We start from the raw sequence: 21,978 nt of genomic DNA on the forward strand, positions 1-21,978 counted from the left end.
AAAGACAAATAATGTTACAGTTATTTACTTTGTCTTTTATGGTACGGCTTTGCGTTTGTGAAATGACTCAACTTGGTTTATTTTTTTATTTTTTTTGTGTGAAATATTCGAGAACCTTCAAAGAATAGCATCGAGGAACTGAATAGCTTTAATTATTTATTGCGTTGAAGTTGACAGTATTAGTACATTTATCGAATATTTGACAATGCCGTTCACAGAATTGTAACCCATTTCACACGCATTTACAAAGCTGTCAAACATTCCGGATATGACGTCACATCTTACCAGCCTGTTTTCCCGGCCACCGGATCCTTCTCGGCTAAGACTCGAACCAGGAACTGACCACTGTGGTTGTCGGACAGACAGTAAGGCACTATGAAGTAACTTCCGGGAGAGAGGTCAAATCTCGTTGAGATCTCGCGGTTATCGTTATAAGACGTCACTTCCCCAAGCAAGGATAACTTTGAAAGCGAGCGCTTTTCATCCCGGGCCGGGTTTTTCGTCTAAAGAATTAAAGTTGACTCAGTTTATAAGTGAAGAAAATAACAATAAAAATTTATCGTAACCGAAATCGTAATGTCGAGTTGCCGCTTATATAAGCTAATAGATGCGAATGAACTGCATGGGCATATTTTGGAATCATATATCACTAAGTTTAATTGTGACTTGAAGTAAGGTAAACATTCAATCTTTAATACATATTTTACCGGCTCGTTTTTTTTTTAAAGAAATCACGTCAAAAATAAGTTACGACTGAACTTTTATCTTACATGATATACATTTTTTGTTATGTTTCTTAAAATAATATTAATGAGAACGATCGTTAGGAAAAAGAGAAAGAACATTACTGACTTTATTTTATTAATTATTGAAGCTGGTGCTAAATAACAAAACATCTTCAAAATGTGTCTCGTAAGTCGATTTTTATTTTGGTAATTTCCGTTAATAATATTAAAAAAGGTAAGTAGGTTGGCTTACTGGCTAAAGTTAACTTACTTAACGAGACAAATATTATTTTCCACACTAATCAAAGACAAGACTCTTCCAAATCGCTATTTAATAGCATTTCTTGATATGTAGAAGTAAACCTGTAGCAACTTTTAATACCAGCCTAAATATTCGTAAAGATCTTTCTTTTTATAACTCCAACGGAATGTTGACGGTCAGCACCAACATGAATTCAGATCTTGTAATTGGCAATAGACAACATATCAACGTAAGTACTGTAAATAGATAATATTCGTGGGACATTAATGATCGTTGATTTCATGTGTTGACAGATCCAAAAAAAATTCACACAAAGCGCATCGGGAAATCACCGACGCAATTGTTTCTCAAAAATCAGAAATCAACGAATCTATGTGTAAACGAAAAAATCGTTGTTTTAAAACACGAGATTTCTTGTCGAAGAATATAAATGATTTTCCAGTATTTCAAAATGTGTTTAATAATACGGAGCCCTCACCTTATACACGGAGAAGCCGATAGGCATGAGGAGGCTATTCGCCGTCTTAGCGCCATGTCTGTAGTCCTGTACAAGGGAGATAATCACGTGACTCTTGCCGTGGTATCCAGGGGCGACCACTCTATTGATGGCGTCCGGGTGAAGCACGTGCAGCGGTATCCGCGGGTTCCTCATATGGAGCTTCATGTCGACGCTGCTAACACCGGATTCGCTTTCTGCAAGTTGCGAAATATTGCATTGAGTGCACTCGGATAAAAATGTTGTGTATACATTAAATTTTGTACCGTCATAGTCAACGTCATCATCATCAGTCGCAACACAAGTAAGCCATATATTTTTCGCTGATTATCGTAAACGCGGACAGAGGGAATGGCATACGATTTTAAGATCGCAAGACAAACGAATGCGTTAGTTGAAAACTTTTGCAGAATGCAAGCGTTCCGAGAGGCCGACGTCGGACGCGCCGTTGTCGACCGGTTTACGCGATATATTCACAAGCTCGTCGCAACGATATACCCTTGAGAGATAGAAATTATGAAGCATTTGTATGTTTTGTGGAATTAAATGCGTGTTGTTGTTTTTTTTTCAAAGTGGATTTATTTCAGTTTTGATGCTCATGAAAAACAATAAAGGTAAAATCAATAGTTTTTGAGCCCAATCTGACCTAGATTTAAACACGGAGTTGATGTTCCAGATACAAATAACGACCACTCGAGATTGAGTCAAACTGAGGCTTTGAGAAGGATAACACGATTAGTCCAAGACTTGAACTTTTGACCTGGTTTTCGTATGCACTTGAAAAAAGATATGTGTAGGCAAAATAAACATTCTGACTAAGTCATCGAGATTAATTGATAAAAGTAGCTTCGGTAACATTAACGTTATTTGTCGCACGGTTCAAGCAAGACGTCGATGGGAAAATGCCGAGTAAAACAACGTGCATTGCACGTAAGTTCGAAACACGATATGCGCACGTTGCCCTTACGACGGGTGTTTGGCGTACGACCGATGCATAAATTTAAGCGCTTGCGCTAGTGACAGTTGTGTCGTTTGTGGTGACCTTGCGAGCAGGTTCGTCTTACGTCCGACACACATATTCGTCAAAAATCTACGCAAGTGTGACGTAAGATCTGTCGGACCGTATTTGGTACAAAAACGAATATGGTACATTTGTACCATATTCGGCCGAATATGGTACAAATGTACCATACTCGGACCGAAGATGGTACAATTTTCGACCGAATATGGTACAAACATTGTACCATATTCGGTTGGAATAAGTTTTTCTATGCTCGCCAAAACGTATTTGGTACATACCAAAAAAACTCATAAAAATGAAAATGGCCTACGTATATGGTACATAAATTATGTATTTCTTAATAAATGAAATAGTCTGCCGATGTGTAAACTTTTTTTCAAACTCAAATACATTGTATTAACCTAATATTGGAAGTGACAAAAGTATCATCATCATCATCATCATCATCATCATCATCATCATCATCATCATCATCATCATCATCATCATCATCATCATCATCGTCGTCGTCGTCGTCGTCGTAACTAGCAGTAACAGAAACAGCTAACCTAACCACACTTTACCTGGATTTTGCTGGTTGTGTAACTGTTTCGCCGGCTAGCTCAGTCGGTTGCGCGTCAGATTGGCACGCAGGCGGCCTGGGTTCGATTCCCGGGCGGGCCAGATACTTTCGTGGAGATCATTAATAGCAATTTTCAAATTTTTAAAACTTTTTTTTTCGAAAGTGTATTTTCACCAAAATCCGATTTAAGAGATTTTGAGCTCTTTTAAATGAATATATCTCTCCAAAAATAAGGATGTTTGACTGGCTGCTTTAGACAGGTGTGACTGTATTCCTAAACATTACTTTGTAAAGTTGATTTGTCGTTCCGACGTCATATTGCTGAGAAGCCGACAAAGCTTTGAAGTTTCCGATTTTTTCTTTGATAACGTGCCGCTTTAAAAAGGCGGGAATTTTGCACACGAGTCTTACTCAGAAGTCAGTAACCATATTTGACTTGGCGGTCGGCAAGAAAAGTTGTGATTTTCGACTAGAAAGAATTGAAATCCAAACTTTCTTCAAACTTCAAAAGAATTCTTGACAGTAAGTACTGTACATAATTTTAATTTTCAGTTGTCTTAATATGCATTGATGTTTTAACATGCATTGATTTTTATGTTTTATGCCCCCCCCCCCCCTCAGAGTGCATTTGCAGTTGTCCGTCCGTCTATCCAATTGTCCGTGGCATTCCTTCCGGGTGCGTAACTCCTAAACTGCTAAAATATTTAAGCTACAGTCATTTTTTCGAAAGTGTATTTTCCACCAAAATCAGATCGAGCTCCTGTAATCTGTAGATTTGAACATTTTAAATTTTATGGAGTTTATAGGTCTTTGACCTTCGAACCCTGCCTAGTCGTGACTTCTGGTGAGCGACCTAGGCCCCCAGGGCCCCTTCTTTATATCCCTTCCATCCACGTAGCATTGGTTTCTACAGACCGTTTGTCCGTTGACCGCCATAAGTTTGCCCGCTATTTTTCCCCTGAATTTGAATTCGGTTGGATTTCAATGAAACTTTACATGAAGTACTTGCTACTTTCATTGCGCATATTGCCCGGAAGTTCGGATTGTAAATTTTAGCGGAGCTATCAGACGAGTGATTTTAGCTCAGCTCATGTCGTGAGACATTCGTTTTCGACACGCGGTGTTCAATACAAGCTCTATTAACTAATGAAGTATAAATGTATAATAACTTATTATATTATTTCAGATGAAGGAAGCAATTAGGAGAAAAAGGAAGCAATTAGGGTGCTTGCCCAGGTCGAAGTACGACATTATTGTCAGATGTTTAAACGGATCGTTCGATGTCCCTGTGAAGAAACGGACACCTGAAGAGAATAATTGTTTGGCCATGATTAGAAAACGTAAGGACTTCGAGCTTGGTGACCGGGGTTCTTTATTGTGTGGCGGAAAGCAAGTCCTTGTGAAAGAAGATCTTCCTAGATTTGTTGAGAAGATGTTCATGGAAAACAAAGGATGTGGAGCAAGGGTTATTTACAACAAACTGAAAGTAAATTACACGGGGTTCTCGGAACAAGCTATCCTTGAAATACTGTACAATAGCAAGTATTACCATGAGAAGTATCCGAGATTTACAAACAAGCCAAAGCCAAAGACAATTACAGAAGAGGAACCAGGCAAAAGATGGCAGATTGACATAATTAACATGAAAAATCAAAGTGTTAGCTACAAGGGGTCCACATACAGTTATATTCTACAAGTCGTGGACGTTTATTCTAGGTACGTTATGCCAAAACCCCTGAAAACGAAGAGTTCGCGTGAAGTTGCAAAGGCATTAGAGGACGTGTTGATGGTTAACCTTGCCCCTGACATCATCCAATGTGACAACGGACTGGAATTTAAAGGCCCTAGTATGAAACTTTTGTTGAACAAGTACAACATCAAAATGATCAATAGTAGGCCGTATCATCCTCAATCACAGGGCAAGTGTGAAAGGTCAAACAGTGTTATAAAGGCCAAGATTCTATTTGCAACAAAAAGTAAACGTGGATTTAACTGGGTCGAAGGGCTTCAAGATTTAGCCTATGCCATAAACACAAGTTTCAAACGAGTTCTTGGGGGTCTCACGCCCTTTGAAGCCTACTACGGAAGAAGTCATGTTTTTACCAAAGAACGTCATAGTTCTCGTGAAATAAAGAAAACCATACGGCGAGCAAATAAAAAGGCTTACAGGTCGCTGTTGAAAAACGCAACTTCCCCAAGCAAGTACAAAGTAGGAGAGACAGTATTAATTCGCTATCCCTTTCGAAAATCCAGGGTGCCAACCAAAAGATATGTTATCGAAGGCAAGGTAGAAAAAGTAAAACGAAATGGTGTTTATATCGTGTCATTTCAAGTACCGAACAAACCCGAACTTGGATTCGTAAGCAAATCGGTTGGGGTCGAAAACATGACTAGCCTAACTGTTGCGTTAGAGAAACAACGAAAAATTAAAAAACATTCATTAAAACAGAACCGCTCAGAGAAACAAAATCACAGAACTAAGTACTATCATGTTTTAACACACCATGAAAATCTGCAGTTGTTGGATGGGGTGAATATTGCCATGGACCCAAATCCGGATGGAAATTGTCAATTTGCTGCTATATCGCATCAACTTGGTAAAATTGGTATATACAAAGACGTAGATGCTTTACGTAAGGAAGCAGTCCATCACATTGTAGAAAACAGATATTTCTATGAAACTTTTGTCTATGATGAAACATTTGATGAATACGTTAAGAATATGTCTAAGAATGGGACATACGGCGACAACCTCACGCTCATTGCACTTATGAGAGAATATAATTTGCAGTGCCTGGTAGTTTCTACCCGAGGACTAGAACACTCATCAATTGTGTCAGCAGATGGAAAGTTCGATGGTGATGTTGGAACAATTGCATTGGGGTATTTCCCAGAAGGATTTGGCATGCATTACGTTAGTATCCGTATCAATCAACGCGTGTACAAGGACATAATATCACGCTTAGAACAGTCGTATGACAACGGTGACTCTGGCGACAGCGCTGCGTCTGGCGACAACGCTGCGTCAGGCGACAACGCTGCGTCTGGCGACAACGGTGACTCTGGCGACAACGGTGACTCCGGCGACACCGCTGCGTCTGGCGACAACACTGCATCTGGCGACAACGCTGCGTCTGGCGACAACGGTGACTCTTGCGACAACGGTGACTCCGGCGACAACGGTGACTCCAGCGACAACGGTGACTCCGGCGACAACGGTGACTCCGGCGACAACGCTGCGTCTGGCGACAACGGTGACTCCGGCGACAACGCTGCGTCTGGCGACAACACTGCATCTGGCGACAACGCTGCGTCTGGCGACAACGGTGACTCTTGCGACAACGGTGACTCCGGCGACAACGGTGACTCCAGCGACAACGGTGACTCCGGCGACAACGGTGACTCCAGCGACAACGGTGACTCCGGCGACAACGGTGACTCCGGCGACAACGCTGCGTCTGGCGACAACGGTGACTCCGGCGACAACGCTGCGTCTGGCGACAACACTGCATCTGGCGACAACGCTGCGTCTGGCGACAACGGTGACTCTTGCGACAACGGTGACTCCGGCGACAACGGTGACTCCAGCGACAACGGTGACTCCGGCGACAACGGTGACTCCAGCGACAACGGTGACTCCGGCGACAACGGTGACTCCGGCGACAACGCTGCGTCTGGCGACAACGGTGACTCCGGCGACAACGCTGCGTCTGGCGACAACACTGCATCTGGCGACAACGCTGCGTCTGGCGACAACGGTGACTCTTGCGACAACGGTGACTCCGGCGACAACGGTGACTCCAGCGACAACGGTGACTCCGGCGACAACGGTGACTCCGGCGACAACGCTGCGTCTGGCGACAACGGTGACTCCGGCGACAACGGTGACTCTGGCGACAACGGTGACGTCTCTGTGTGTTCAGCCCTGAAAGAGCTTCAAGATATGATAAACAATAGGAGGGCACAGAAGCGAACGACTTTTCCATTTCTGATGTTACCACTTCACATTCAAGTTGAAATTTTTAAGTTCTGCATACAATCAAACCCGTCAATCCAGTTTGTGTTGGCGAAGGTCGGCAAACCCTTTAGAGATTTAATAAGGTCAATGAGTTTGCAAACACCTAGAATTTACATTCGGCCGGATATTGGACTAGATACTAGTAACAGAAATCCTGTTAGCGTTCGTTTCCTATTAACAAGAGCGGGCAGAAACAGCGGTCTTATTTCGGCAATAAAAGAAATCATCAAGGGGCCAAAATGGGCAAACGCATGGCTGCGTTTGCGTGTTAGTGGAATCGGTTGGTATGATATCATAGATGTCATGTACAGACATTACAGGTGAAATATACATGTATATCGGTGTTTGGAAACCTGTTATGTTATTTTTGTGATTGATGATTATGTTCTTCTACCGGAAATTTGTTGTCATTTGCTCATTTACTGGTAACTTTTTACGAAGCACATTTGGGATATTTTGGCTGCTACTAAAATGAATGTATATATGTATATTATGTCTTGTCAAAATGCTACAGTTGGATTAAAATTTAAATGCTGTTCTATGTTCTTCAATATTACTTTGAAAAATCCTGTCAGTATACCAATAAATGAAAAAAGTACAAGTTTGTTGAATCTCTTGAATGAAACAAATTATAAAATACAAAATGTAAAATGAATATGTGATGATGATGATGACAAAACATTTGTGATGATGATGATGGTAAAAAAATTGTGATGATGATGGTGGTGGTGATGATGATGACAGTGGTTATGATGATTGGGGTTTGATGATTGTGGTGATGATGATGATGATGATGATAATGATGATGATGATGATGATAACAAACGTTTTGGGATGATGATGACAGCGATGTTTATCGGACGATGATGATGGTTATAATGATGATGATAAGTTTTTAGATGATGATGACGGCGATGTTTATCGGCCGACGATGATGATAATGATGATGATGATAACAAAATATTTGTGATGATGATGATGGCGATGTTTATTGGCCGATGATGATGATGATATTCTCATCGTCGTCATCATCATCACAACATCCTCATTATCGACCGAAAACATCGCTGTCATTATCATCACAAAAAAAACTTTTGTGATCACCATTACGATCATGATAATGGATATGATGATGTTGGTTTTGATGGTGATGATGATGGTGGTGTTGGTAAAGATAACAACGATGATGATCATTGGGGTGTTGATAATTGATGTGATGATGATGATGATGATGATGATGATGATGATGATGATGAGATAACGATGATGATGATGATGATGATGATGATGATGATGATGATGATGATGATGATGAGATAACGATGATGATGATGATGATGATTACGATGATGAGTGTGTATCATATTCGGAACGAATGTGGTACATTTTTCATCCGAATATGGTACAAGTTTGTACCATATTCGGTCAGGCATTTTACCCCAAAACTGCAGATACGTATATGGTACAATTAGACAGTTGTACCATATTCGGCCGAATATGGTACAAACTTGTACATATTCGTTTTTGTACCAAATACGGTCCGACAAAGGTCGGAGTAACCCGGTTATGACATCGGCTTGAGAAACTGGACATTATCGTTATAATTGCAATCGTCCTAATATTAAAATAAACAGTAACAGTAAGAACAATCGAATGGCAAACAAGTTATAAAATGGATTTTTAAACTGTTTTCATTTGCGACTTTATGTCTGTTTTTAAAGAAATTTTAACAGGAACTTACTGTCCCATTTCCCCTTGTACTCGATTATGTACCTCCAGGAACCATGCGACCGGAAATTGTCCGAGGAGGACGCCATGAAATTGTTGACCACCATGTTTGGCAGGGATCCAGACGAAGCGTTCCGTACAAAAGTTCCGGGAGCGCTCTTCGGTCGCCGCAAGGAATTCTCCCGCGATAATCCCGACTGCATGTTCAGTGTGATATCAGACGTGGAAAATGTGCTTTGGCACTCAGAGATGGCGGAACAAGTGGAAGCGATGCTATCGGATCGCGCCTGCATGTAGTCAAGGCTCCCCTTCCGGTGAGCGGCATATGACGGGCGGGAGACGGTCTCCTTACAACCGTCCTGGTTTGTTAATGTACAGGTCGAGCCTGTTGAGCCCGCAGAGCTTTCCGTGTCCTCACTCGCTGGTCCAAGGCATGAAAGATGAACGCATGCATCATGGCCGATAGATCGGTGCCCAGCATCAGCGCTGTACTTCCGTTCGCATAACACTGCTTCCCGTTTCGATGCATCAGCATCATTCGTTCTGTCCATCAGAGCGCATTTCTTATGACTATGTTTGGAACCACCACCACCACCAAGTTTCATTTGGTGAGACTGTTTTCTTGATCTCTCTTTACTTTTGTTAATATAAGTATTGTCCACTTTGACGGTTCTGGAATTTTCACGCACTAGTAGCCCGGGTTCGTTGGACGCCGAGTTTTCGCTAGCGGATTTGCCTAGCGAGAGTTTGGCGTGTGCGCTGTGTTTCTTCTTCCGCTCCACGTGCGGATGCGAGTTTCGGTGGAAGCTGAAGTAGGAGACTCCGCTGGGCCGCCGCTGCTTCCCCTCGATGTTGCGCCACTTGTTGTTTGCTATGGAAACCAGATTATAATGCTATAATTGTGTATCAACACGAACTGTTAACGTTTCATACTTTAAAAAGACTTTCCTAATGCTATGAAAACCAAAAAAGTTCTGATATATTATATGTTAACCCATTTATGCCTAGCGTCTAGAAAAAAGGCTTTGGCAAACAGCGTAGACCCAGATGAGACGCTGCATGATGCTGTTTGCTTAAAGGAATTTCTGTAAGAAATATTCTAAATAAAGAAATAAATGTACTAGACATCCCTAATTTCGGAAATAAATTGATCCAATTTAGAAGGATGCCACTATGAATAAATGGGTTAAAGTAGCGAAAATCGCATTTACGAGCCTCGATGAAATTTAGAAAGTGGGATGGCCTGGGAGGGGGCGGTATGTACCTAATTTAATTTCCTCCTCGCTCATTCTACGGTAGCATCGGTCGGTGACAAGGCCCTCGGTCGTGTACGGAATGTCGCTACTGCAGACGACAAGGCCCCCAAAATTACACCGGAAGTCCTCGAGGGTCATCCAGTACTCGCTCGTCTCTTTGTTGACGAGGGGCTTGTATTTGTTGATGAACTCCGTGTTCACAGTACCCCAGGAGATCTCGTCTCTGAAATCAAAAATACACATAACATGAGCCTCGTTCTGGGAAAACAGGGCTTATGCGTGTGTAAAAAGAGTCATATACTAATAAGGGACGACACTTTCCGCTCTAATCTTATTTTGCCGTCCCAGATTAGACTGTGTGGACTTTTTTTCCCAGACAACGTCTCAATTATGGTATAATTTAACATCCGCAACGGGTTTAATTTAATTTGTCATATGGGAAAACATTTCTCTGTAATGATCAATGAAAAGTTCTTAAATCTAGACGGAAGATGACCAACAAGGTAAATACCTGAATCTTAACAGAAACCATAGTGTACGAGCTTCTGAATTAAATTACTTGGTCTTTGTAAGAACCATTTCGAGTACACATAACTTAATCAATCTACATGTACATGTTGTTATTCACGGAAACATTTTCTGAGCCGTTTTTTGTGGCAGTTTGTAGGCAACGTCCACGGGGCTAATCATATTACATCAATAACAGAGTGATCTTGTTTGAATAATATATCTGTTACACAGGACAGGCGTCTGAACTGACTGACACACGGTCATTCAATTATTGGAAACGCAAATTGTAACAATAAGAACGCAAATGAGTTTCTTTAAAGAATGCACTTTTTATATAATCTTTTGCTATCCCTCACACATGCGCCCTGCTTTTTTTGTTACCGCAACGACCTTTTTAGGTCCCCTATATTTCTTCAGGTACTGCGTTTACTGTACCTTACCGCTGCCTCATTGCGGCCCTCTTACTTCGTCATGGCGTTATACGGCGACGTGAATGCGACAACAAACACTCCGACACCTTAATACAGATGCATTACTCCGATACGGAACGCATAGGGATAATTTTAAGGACAATGTCAAGAACGTACAGCTATCCTAGTGTGTTTTTATGACGTGCTCGTAGTTTATTACCACGATGCTGCTGCAACCATAGCGTCCTCTAGGCGATTCGATGACGTACCAGACAGGACGCCGTAAAACTTTGACGATAAAGACTCTTTTTAAACAGCATTGGGTATAAGAAGGTCGTGAGTTCGATTCACATTGGGAAGTGTGTTCTTTATTTTAGCTGGGATACACACTTTACTAAAAAAAGGAGCCAAGTACTGGTGAAACTTTGTTGAATGCAAGTGTAGGCGGAAAGTGCCGTCGACGACACTTGGCGCACATGCATTAAGCCCCATTTTCCTAGAGCGCTACCCAGATAGGCCCCGTTAAATTAGCTATATATTTCACTATTGAACAAAGTACTTTTCGGCAAATTTTCCGTTCCAGACCGGTTCACCGGTGAAAGGACAAAGCAGTCGGACCATTTCTATCATCCGACCATCCGACAGAGGGAACTGAAAAAAATAATAATAATTACAAATACCTCGTAAAGCCATCGTCTATAGCAATCTAAGTGTTCCAGTCTGTTGTTATGAACGCGCATTGTATTGTAAAAAAAATCAAGTTGCTCAACAATTATATAAGAAAGAAATTTCATACAGGTACAAATTGGGCATGCAGGCTTACTTTTTTAACCTAAGCGCGTATGGTCGAGTCATGATTAGAAAGCAGTATTTTGATCTTACATTATGTGGGCAGTTTCAAAACAACAAGAATAAAAGAATAACCACTTGTCTGTGTTTAAGGAACACTGCAAGTGCAACGCTAATGACGTCAGTGCTCCGTTACCTTTGTGGCCGCTGTAAGCACGTGCAAGTAGCGAACCGTCTGCTGCTGTATCGCAGGTATCTCTTCCTGAAGCAAAGGGAGAACTTTCCCAAGTAACCACGATAATTCATAATTGAGCCGCATTCTGGGAAATATGGCTTAACCCATTTATCACTAGTGGACTCTCCCATCCTTCTAAATTGGATCAATTTATTACTAAAATTAGGGATGTCTAGTATATATATTTCTATATTTAGAATATCTCTTACTGAAATTCCTTTAAGCAAACAGCGCAGACCCTGATGAGACGCCGCATCATGCGGCGTCTCGTCTGGGTCTACGCTGTTTGCCAATGCCTTTTTTCTATACGCTAGACATAAATGGGTTAATACATGGAATTGTCTTTCCAGTTTAGCCATTCCGCACAGGCTTATCAGGGACAACACATTAAACCAAAACTGGATTTTCTTTTACAATATACTTTGCTATTAAAGCGCAATGTTTCGACCCTGATAAGCCTGTGCGGCCTGCAAAGGCGTATCTGGGATGACCCCGTACTGACATGCATGAAACCCCGTTTTTCCACACCGTATTTCAAAAGCTCACGTAATAAAAGTTGTTAACAGAGAAATAAGTTGTCGTTGTTAAACAACTGAATAGGCAATAAACAACGCAACATGAAGCTCTAAGCAGAAGCGCAGCAAATTAAAATATATTTCTTATTTCATACACACACACACACACACATGTCCCAGATCATGCTACACAATTTATAAAAAATAGATTTATTTATAGCTGTTTTTCGGTCAATTAAAACAATTTTGAAATTTACAACGGCCCCAGAAGTAATTTTATGCCAAAGCCCCACACAAGTTCATTGACTGGCCTTGCAATTCTTGCTCACTTTCTCCTTTCCCTCCGGAATGACAGTCCGACAATCTACAAACCTTGAAGCTAGCCCCCCCCCCCCCCCCCCACACACACACACCAACCCTCATTGCGTAAGCAATCTCAGATTGGACCTCTGACCTGTTCCTGGGGGTGAAGGTCATAAGTAAATCCCGTTGGAGTGAGGAGTTTGTCGTTCCGCCAGCAGACCATCTGCGACCGGTTGACGCACGACTTGTAAAGCAGGTGGAAGAGGTTCTCCGGAGGGTTGATATCCGGCGTGAAGTACTCGCACACCGCCCCCGTTAGGTCCGTCAGCGCGTCCATTGTACGGCCCACCTCGTTAGCTTCATAGGTTTTCTTGCACCTGCAGGGATATAAATTAGACGCGTTATTTTTTTTTAACGTGGCTAAATGCCTGTGCGTAAAAGCTAATATGTGGCGACACTTTACGCAAGTGCATTGAGACCAGTTTTTCTAGAACGAGGCTCATATTATAAAGGGCTCGGTCTGCGAATATATGAAAAGTAGATCGTTGATTTTATTACTTGAGATACCACCATTTCGCTTTGTGGCTGGGCGGGATGTTGTAAGTTTTTTATGTTGTAATGTTTGTTGTTATTTTGTTTGTTTCTTTGTTAGTTCTGTCTGTTTTTAAATATGTCTGTTTTTATTGCTTTTGATGGACTGAATCATCGTAGAAATACGAGGATTCGTCAATAACTAAGCCTCGCTTTAAACTGGGCTGAATGCATGTGCTTTAAGTGTCATCCCAGTTAAGCCTGTGCGGTCCGCAATTGCTTATCAGGACGACACTTCGACTGTTGTGGATTTTTTTCGTTTAAAAGAGTTGTCTTCTTAACGAACATATAGTTTAGACGGAAAGTGTCGTCCCTGATTAGCCAGTGCAACCCAACCCGAGAAAGCACGCATCTAAATCTATCGCATCAAGCGTTCTTCATTGTAAAAAGTCTTGGCTTACATAAGTGCACATTCCTTAAACATAATGGCACCATCTGCGACGTTTTCCTGACGCCATTAATTCATCCATTAACCGGAGGCCATATAACGTACAACGCGTAAAACGAATTAGTCTTGTGAAATGGCGAGTTTCAGACTCCAAAACCTTTCAGGACTTCGATTAATGAATTTCAAGAAGCGGAAGAGAAGGGGAAATGGCGGCGTCTTCGACATCGATGTTGATTATTGTTGTTTTGTATTTGCATTCCCATTTTATTGCTTTGTTGTTTGTTGCTGTTGTGTGGTTAAAGTTGGCGACTATTCAGTGTTTGTTGTCTCCGCTATATTTGGTTGTTGCTGTTATTGATGGTGTCTTTTGACATTTTTAGATGCAAGAGGCGGGATTAAAGCTAACGCCGACGTCTATGGTGTGATGTTTTAGGTTAGTTTAAGATTAAAAGGGCGTGGCACTATCTTTTCATTCACTTTCACTACGAGCAACACACGTACAGGCTCAATCAGTTGCGAAGATTTTGGACGAATTGAATACGTATTGTGTGCAATTTTATTTATTTATTTGTTTTTTGTTCTTCCGCACCTGAGGTTGCATGATGTAAGGAACTGGATGTCTCCCGGCACTCATACTTATTACTTACAGGACTCACGAAAGTTGGGGCTCATTTGAATAATTGTTGCGTTTTTTAAGGCATTTAAAAAAAAGTATTTCCTTTTCGTGTGATTTTTTTTCCTGTGGGGTGGGGATATCGTAGTAAATGGAGGTGATCATCAACCAAACTCCCAGAGGACGCTAGGATTGAACCAGCGTCGCAAACGTGGACAGCGCGACCCGCACCGCAACTGACAGAGATTAAAAACTAGGCTAATATGCAATCGATGGACTTTATTGTCGGTGTTTAAATTAAATAAATGAGATTAAAGGCAGAACTAAGATGCGTGGGGTAAGCTGTAAGGGCGGGTCTAAGATGAAAGGGGCGCTGGAGCTTAGATGCAATAGTTGGAGTAAAGGCTGAGTAAATATGCACGGAACGGCGGTTAAAGGCGGGGTTAAGATGCACAGGACGAAAATTTAGGGCCGAGTAAACATGAAAGGTGCCGACGTTTAAGGCTGGGCTATGATGCAATATGCGAAGGTTAAAAGCGGACCTTAGATGCCAGAGAAGGTGGTGAAATGAGGACCTCAAATGCGAAAAGGGATAGAGTTTAAATGCGGAGCTTAGATACAAGGCGCGACGATTAAATGCAGGGCTAAGATGCAATAAACGGGTTTTCAGGGTAGATCAAAACTTAAGGGTGAGTTTATTATTTAATGAAAATGCAAGGAGCGGGGCACCTACTTTGCATACGCTTTTTCCACCAGGGGTCCCCAGTACTCCCGTGGGTTCCCGTAAGCCTGACAGTACAGGAGCCGGTTGTCGAGGGTGGGGAGGTGGTCGTCCACTACCAGGTCTATCCACTCACCGAACCGCCACAGCTTGAAGTTGAAACAGCCTGAAATAGTTTAGTTTAACCTATTTGTTTTAGATCAATTGCATCGAAAGCCTCAGGCTTATTGAAATACTATCGAGTTCGTTTCCTAGGTAGAACCAGTCCTTGGTGTCTTTGGTGGAGAAGTACAGAACGCTCCCACTGTGGGGGTTGAGCCCGTGATACAAGAACGCGACGTACGGTCGAAAAAAAAAGCATAAAGCCTCGCTTAGGGATAACGGGGTCTAATTCATGTGCGTTAAGGATTGTCTCAGATATACCTGCGCATTGCACAGGCTAATCTTGGATGAGATTATACGCACATGCATGATCCCAGTTTAACGTTTTCCCAGATCGAGTATGATTTGGCATCCAGTCATGCTATGTACGTGGCTGTCATCTCTCATATATCAGGATTTTATGTGCGCTTATAGTTGTATCTGCAGAGTTCTACATCGTCTGACATGTTATGAGGTAATTTTATTGATAATCAGTTTACACAACGGTGTCCATGGTAACCTATTGTTTCTCTGAGTACGATATCAAGAACTATACATGAACCAGGCGCAGCATTATTGCATGACAATTGCACTCGTATAAAGCCTACACAATAGTTTTGTATGAGTACGATATGTAACCCATTTATGCCCAGCGTCTGGAAAAAAGGCCTTGGCAAACAGCGTAGACCCAGATGAGAAGCATAATAATGCGGCGTCTCATCAGGGTCTGCGCTGTTTGCTTAAAGGAATTTCTGTAAGAAATATTCTAAATATAGAAATAAATATACTAGACATCCCTAATTTTAGAAAGAAATTGATCCAATTTAGAAGGATGGGAGAGTCCACTAGGCATAAATGGGTTAAAATATACATACGTCAGCCGAATATAAAGTAAAATTAAAATCGTTTAAAGCCTAGAGAAAAGTTGTTATGAATTGCATTATTTTTGCATATTCATGCACTACAATATAAACTGAATTAGTTTGTAGAACAGGTGAACGTTAGCCGTGTATGGGTTATAGCCCAAGTGGTATGCAACAGAACGTCTTACGTGGCAGAGCAGGATTCCTATTGTAGTCAACGAAAAACATAGTATGATCCGCGTCATACGAAAATGAGTCTTATGCGGCTATTGTAGAGCTAGACCAGCTTTCGCAGCCGCACAGGCTGGCAAGGAGCTAAGCTGACCGCTTTAAAGAAACGCAAGGTTTCGTGATTATCGGACAGGGTAGGTCCAGACCAAACGGCGTGAATGTGCATAAAACATTACACCCCCGTTTCGCACGACGCGGGTTAAATAGTATCATGGTTGGTACATTTCAAGAAAACTGTTGATTTAGAAGTCATGAGAGTGTATTAAGCACTTTGCCACACAGGCGCTCGATGGCAATGTTTTATTATTATTTTATTTATTTATTTTTTATTATTTTTCATTTAGTTACCCGTTGTTTATTATATAAAAATTATAATGCATACACAATCAATATAAATCTTCCAACAAAACGTCTTCTAAAAAAAGATAGTTCGACTATCTATATACATCTTTTTTTAATAGACGTTTGTCGGAAGATTTTATTTGATTTAGTATGTGTATGCATTATAATAAACAACGGGTAACTAAACATAAATAAATAAAAAAAACATTGCCATCGAGCGCCTGTGCTTTACCATTGGGATTGCATTGTGTTATCACCACATTACTTGTTTGTATAATCGACTAAAACGTTAAATCACTTATTAAATTTCCCACCAGAGTAGTCAGGTCGTAACTAAGCTCCAGAAGATTAAAATTCGTTTTATCAGCAATGAAAAAACTGGTGTTTATCAACAGACAAACATCTCAAATCAATCAACACGCTCATTACATGGAACTCTAGGCGACAAAAGGAACTAAGCAATAGTGTATTATAATATCAAGTGTATTTTATCGCAAAGAATTTTATAAAATGAAGTCACATATGTACAATATCATTTCTACAATATAAATATGATTTCTATTATAATTATACTGTTGTTTTTAACTTAATGAATGACAATTTGTATATGAAGATTAAAGGAGAACATTCTGGCAACGATCGATTGTAAATTAAAACTTGAATAAAGCGTTCTATTTCAATAATCAATAGTTGTAAGAAATTGTATCCCCCCTATCCAATATGCAGTGCGTTGTAACAAAAACGCATTCTAGGTAAAACACGATGCTGCATTAAAATGTTTTAAGTACCGGGTAAGTTATAAACCTAAAAATATTCAAAACTTTTAGCAGAATACTTATAATAAATAAACTATTTATTTCATTTTATCACTTAGATAACTTGTGGCCCAATATCGCGTGTTGTGGAGTGCTGAAGAGGATTAAGTAGTATGTAAGAATCACTGATAAGAATGTTTGGTTTTGTTTTTTAATTTTGAACCTTAACAGTAACGCCATTTGCATGCGTGGTCTACTTGACCAAACCATTCAAATGGTGTGAGCAACACAATCTGTGTATGTTTACATCTCCAAATCCACGTACCTATATAGTCAGTATGAAAGGTCTGATCGAAGTTCCGGTAGCCGGGAACCAACTTGTCGAGGTACCGGATGTTGAGCGACACGACTGCGATAGCCGCCTCGAACCACGCGCACTTCTTCCAGCGTTTCCATGGGAACGGGGCCTCATAAACTCCACCCACCCCAGCAAACACTGCATTGGAGTTTATTTCCTATTTTAAACAGAAAGTGATAATTATGATAATAATGAGATTTATTATATTTTTTCAAATGAAATATATTCTGATAACTAAAATAAAGTTGCAAAACATTAACAAAAAATATTTGCCTAAACTAAGCATAAATACCGAACATAACAGAGCAGACTAGTTTATTTGACCTAAGCATATATACAGCTCATCGTCGTTAACATACATATACAATAACAGCACGCGTTACAAGTAAATACAAAACATAATCATTTCGAAGGAAGATCGATTAAAAAGGGAATGAAATACAACATGTTTAAGTGAGAATGTCACATGGAAGAGGTTAATACTTGATGACCACATAATGTAAAAACGTTGTTTAATGATTGCAACAAGTATGACATTATTCTACCCTTATTGGCTTTATGAAAGATATATAATGTATACTACATTTATAGGACATTTTCTCGCATTTAGAAGCCTTTTAAACAAAACATGGCTAGTTTTCTTAACACTTTTTTCTTTGAACTATTAAGTAGGTCGATAAACTTAAACATATATGGGCGAAATCTATAATTCTTTGGAATTAATGTATAACATAGGCGTAGTAAGGACATGTAAGAACAAAGTGATATTCATCCTCGATATCATTAAGGTTGCATAAAACACATTTACGTTGATCTCTAAAAATGATCTGGTGTTTAACCGTTTCAATTAATAATTTGTGAGATGGCAAACGTAATTTAGCTATAATGTTCCTATGCTTTTTATTTTCAATAATATCAAGATAAGCCGACCGAATACTGATTTTAATTCCTTATATAAAATCGTTGAACTATATGGTGTGACACTTATATTCCAGTTAGTGAAATATTGGTCTCGTCATCTGTTTTAAGTAACGGGATAAATTGATTAGTGTTCACAGATTCGGGGAATAAAATGTTAGGCATAAATGGGTTTATAGAATATTCAAATTGAAATCAGTAAATATGTCAGTCGGTTTTGAGATTGATTAGTTATAGAAAAGAAAACATCCTCCTTTGGGGACGGAACAGACCAATGTGTCTGCTGGTGGAACAAAAAACAATATTACAAAAGACAACGGACGCGAAACGCATTACTTGTATATAAACATTATATGTCATATTTTATTTCTCAGAGGTTTTCATTTGATTCAAAAGTATTTTTTCAGCATTATGCCAATAATTAAAAACAAACCCTGGTGTTGATATTCCTTATGATGCCATATACTAGTACCGTAGGAATTGAGACACATTTTTGAGATCTCAGCTTTTGTTTTTACCTCCCAAATTCAATTATCTGTTACTGCTACAAACATGTTCAGTCGCCAGAAGCGAATAATACATCAAAACATGACCCACCTTGAGGACAATGTGGGAGGCAGAACCTGCAGCTACATGTAGCTGCTGATATTAATTCAATAATAAGGGGGGCACTAAGCGCAGACCGTGCTTTAACCCGTTCTCCCATTAGAAGCAAAGTGATAATGGCTTTTGCAACCAGCATTAAACCAGAACAGCCTGTGAGTAACTCAGTCTGTTCAGGTTTTATGCGGTTTGCTGCTCTTCAGTATCGAAGGGTTTGAAATTAAGCCTTAAAAACTTGAATCTAGTAAGAAAGGTCTTAAATAAAAAATATAACTATCCAAGGGACTACAAATGCGTGAAAATACATATCTAAGTGGTAAAGGGTTAATGTAGCTGATTATATTAGTACAACCCATGGGGGCTATGGTGGCTTCAAGATGAAAGGAATACTGTTTTGTCATGCCTATATAAGGCTTGTACACATTCATAAAAATATGTTACAAAAAGCACGACTTATATTGTTGACCTCCATTAAATTGGTTTAAACTCAAATTATTTGGATTTACCGAGACAACGATGTGACCCCAGTTTTATTCGTGTTCGTTTCTGTGTTGTTGATTGTTTTTGCTTATGTAATGTGTAGGTGCATTTTTGTTCTGTCGGACAGTTGGTCGATTCGCATAAATAAAGGACTTAAGCTTTAGTAATGTTTTCTTCTTCATATTAAGCTTAAGTTTCAGTTTGATTATATTTGATAATAAGGTGTGTTCTGGTATATTTTAGCTTCTTTCAAACACCAATATTTCAGACAAATGATGTGAAAAAAATATTCTATGTTCCACTAAAACATAACACATGTATCGTGCTTTGAAAAAGATCTTTCAATTAGTTTACTTCTTGACTTGTTACAAAAGGTCTCTCTATACGAACACTTGTGGACTTGTTTCTAAAGGTCTCTTTATACGAACACTTGTTGACTTGTTGCAAAAGGTCTCTCTATACGAATACTTGTTGATTTGTTGCAAAAGGTCTCTCTATACGAACACTTGTTGACTTGTTTCAAACGTCTCTCTATACAAACACTTGTTGACTTGTTTTCAAAAGGTCTCTCTATACGAACACTTGTTGACTTGTTCAAAAGGTAACTCTATACGAATACTTGTGTCTCGATGCGAAAGGTCGCTCCATACGTGTATATGTTGACATGTTTAAATCGGTCTCTCCATACGTATTCTTGTTGACTTGTTACATACGTGTTTTTCACAAGTATACTTGTCAACTTCTTCTACACGTCTCTCCATACTCACATTCAAGTTGACTTGTTCTAAACGTCTCTCCAAACTCACATTCAAGTTGACTTGTTCTAAACGTCTCTCCATACTCACATTCAGGTTGACTTGTTCCAAATGTCTCGTCATACTCATATTCATGTTGACTTGTTCTAAACGTCTCTCCATACTCACATTCAAGTTGACTTGTTCTAAACGTCTCTCCATACTCACATTTAAGTTGATTTGTTCTAAACGTCTCTCCATACTCACATTCAAGTTGATTTGGTCTAAACGTCTCTCCATACTCACATTCAAGTTGATTTGGTCTAAACGTCTCTCCATACTCACATTCAAGTTGACTTGTTCTAAACGTCTCTCCATACTCACATTCAAGTTGACTTGTTCTAAACGTCTCTCCATACTCACATTCAAGTTGACTTGTTCTAAACGTCTCTCCATACTCACATTTAATTGACTTGTTCTTAATGTCTCTCCATACTCACATTCAAGTTGACTCGTGCTGAATTGTATCTAGAGCGTTGAGCCTGTTCAGCTTACAATATTCGGTCTTTTTTAAGATCATACGGTCAAAGAAAACATGTGTGCATTTTGTATAAATATAAAAAGGCTACATTGTTCCAAAATAAGGCTAACTAACTAAAGTATATATGGTCTTATTGGTCTCGTTTGCAGCTCGTTAACGTAAATTGAAATCGAAATGTAGGAAATGGCACATCTGTATTACTTTTCTACGAACATGCGAGTCGTTACTGTAATATTTATATTCCGATCCATGACCCATAATTGACTTTTGCTGGAATCATGCCTGTTAACCCATTTATGCCTAGTGGACTCTCCCATCATTCTTAACTGTATCAATTTATTTCCAAAATCAGGGATGTCTACTATATGTATTTATATATTTAGAATATTCCTTACAGAAATTCCTTTGAGCAAACAGCGCAGACCTGGATGAGACGCCGCATCGTGCGGCGTCTCATCTGGGTCTACGCTGTTTGCCAATGCCTTTTTTTCTAGACGCTAGGCATAAATGGGTTAAGTTTTGGTCCTGATTAAAAAATCTCGTATAGATACAGGCCAAAACTGACCTGGCATGCGTCGCTCATGGTGTGATCTATGTAATTGGTCTTTTCTGCAACCTTAACATATTTATTGTACACAATGCGCGCACAACAAAGTATTTTTCATTAAGTTCCTATATATCAGTATGTACATACAAAAAAACTTCCGTATATCAACGTTTCATGGTGAACGGCTTTCAATGTTACAAAGTCTCTCGATATTTTTCTTAGTTTTATCTCTTTTCCGACATCTCACCTAATTAGCGTCATTTGCCAACGTATTTTGTAACAAAATATTGATTGTAATTAGAAACTTCTTTTTGTTATCAAA

At 39.8% G+C, this 21,978-nt stretch overlaps 1 protein-coding gene across 1 annotated transcript; it reads right to left on the bottom strand.

The window, feature by feature from the left end:
* Positions 1–281: 281 nt before the first annotated feature.
* Positions 282–21,024, bottom strand: LOC127872693 (uncharacterized). The gene is made up of 10 exons (XM_052416024.1): positions 20,602–21,024; positions 17,801–17,990; positions 15,156–15,309; positions 12,982–13,207; positions 11,974–12,039; positions 11,548–11,639; positions 10,077–10,291; positions 8,826–9,683; positions 1,466–1,680; positions 282–503 (listed from the first exon to the last, which is right to left on the bottom strand). Exons 1-10 carry the CDS (start codon positions 21,022–21,024, stop codon positions 282–284), a joined length of 2,661 nt encoding a protein of 886 aa, XP_052271984.1.
* Between the last annotated feature and the right edge of the window lie 954 nt (positions 21,025–21,978).

Source organism: Dreissena polymorpha, chromosome 3 (assembly GCF_020536995.1).
Source record: "Dreissena polymorpha isolate Duluth1 chromosome 3, UMN_Dpol_1.0, whole genome shotgun sequence".
NCBI classification, from domain to species: domain Eukaryota; kingdom Metazoa; phylum Mollusca; class Bivalvia; order Myida; family Dreissenidae; genus Dreissena; species Dreissena polymorpha.

What these genes read in the sequence shown, in the direction of transcription:
- LOC127872693 (XM_052416024.1), bottom strand. Translation starts at nt 21,024, where the DNA reads ATGGAGAGACGTTTAGAACAAGTCAACTTGAATGTGAGTATGGAGAGA. An exon ending in GTGGAAAAAGCGTATGCAAA is followed by an intron (nt 13,208 to 15,155) that starts GTAGGTGCCCCG and finishes ATATCCCTGCAG; the next exon opens with GTGCAAGAAAACCTATGAAG. An exon ending in TGCTTACAGCGGCCACAAAG is followed by an intron (nt 11,640 to 11,973) that starts GTAACGGAGCAC and finishes TATTTTTTTCAG; the next exon opens with TTCCCTCTGTCGGATGGTCG.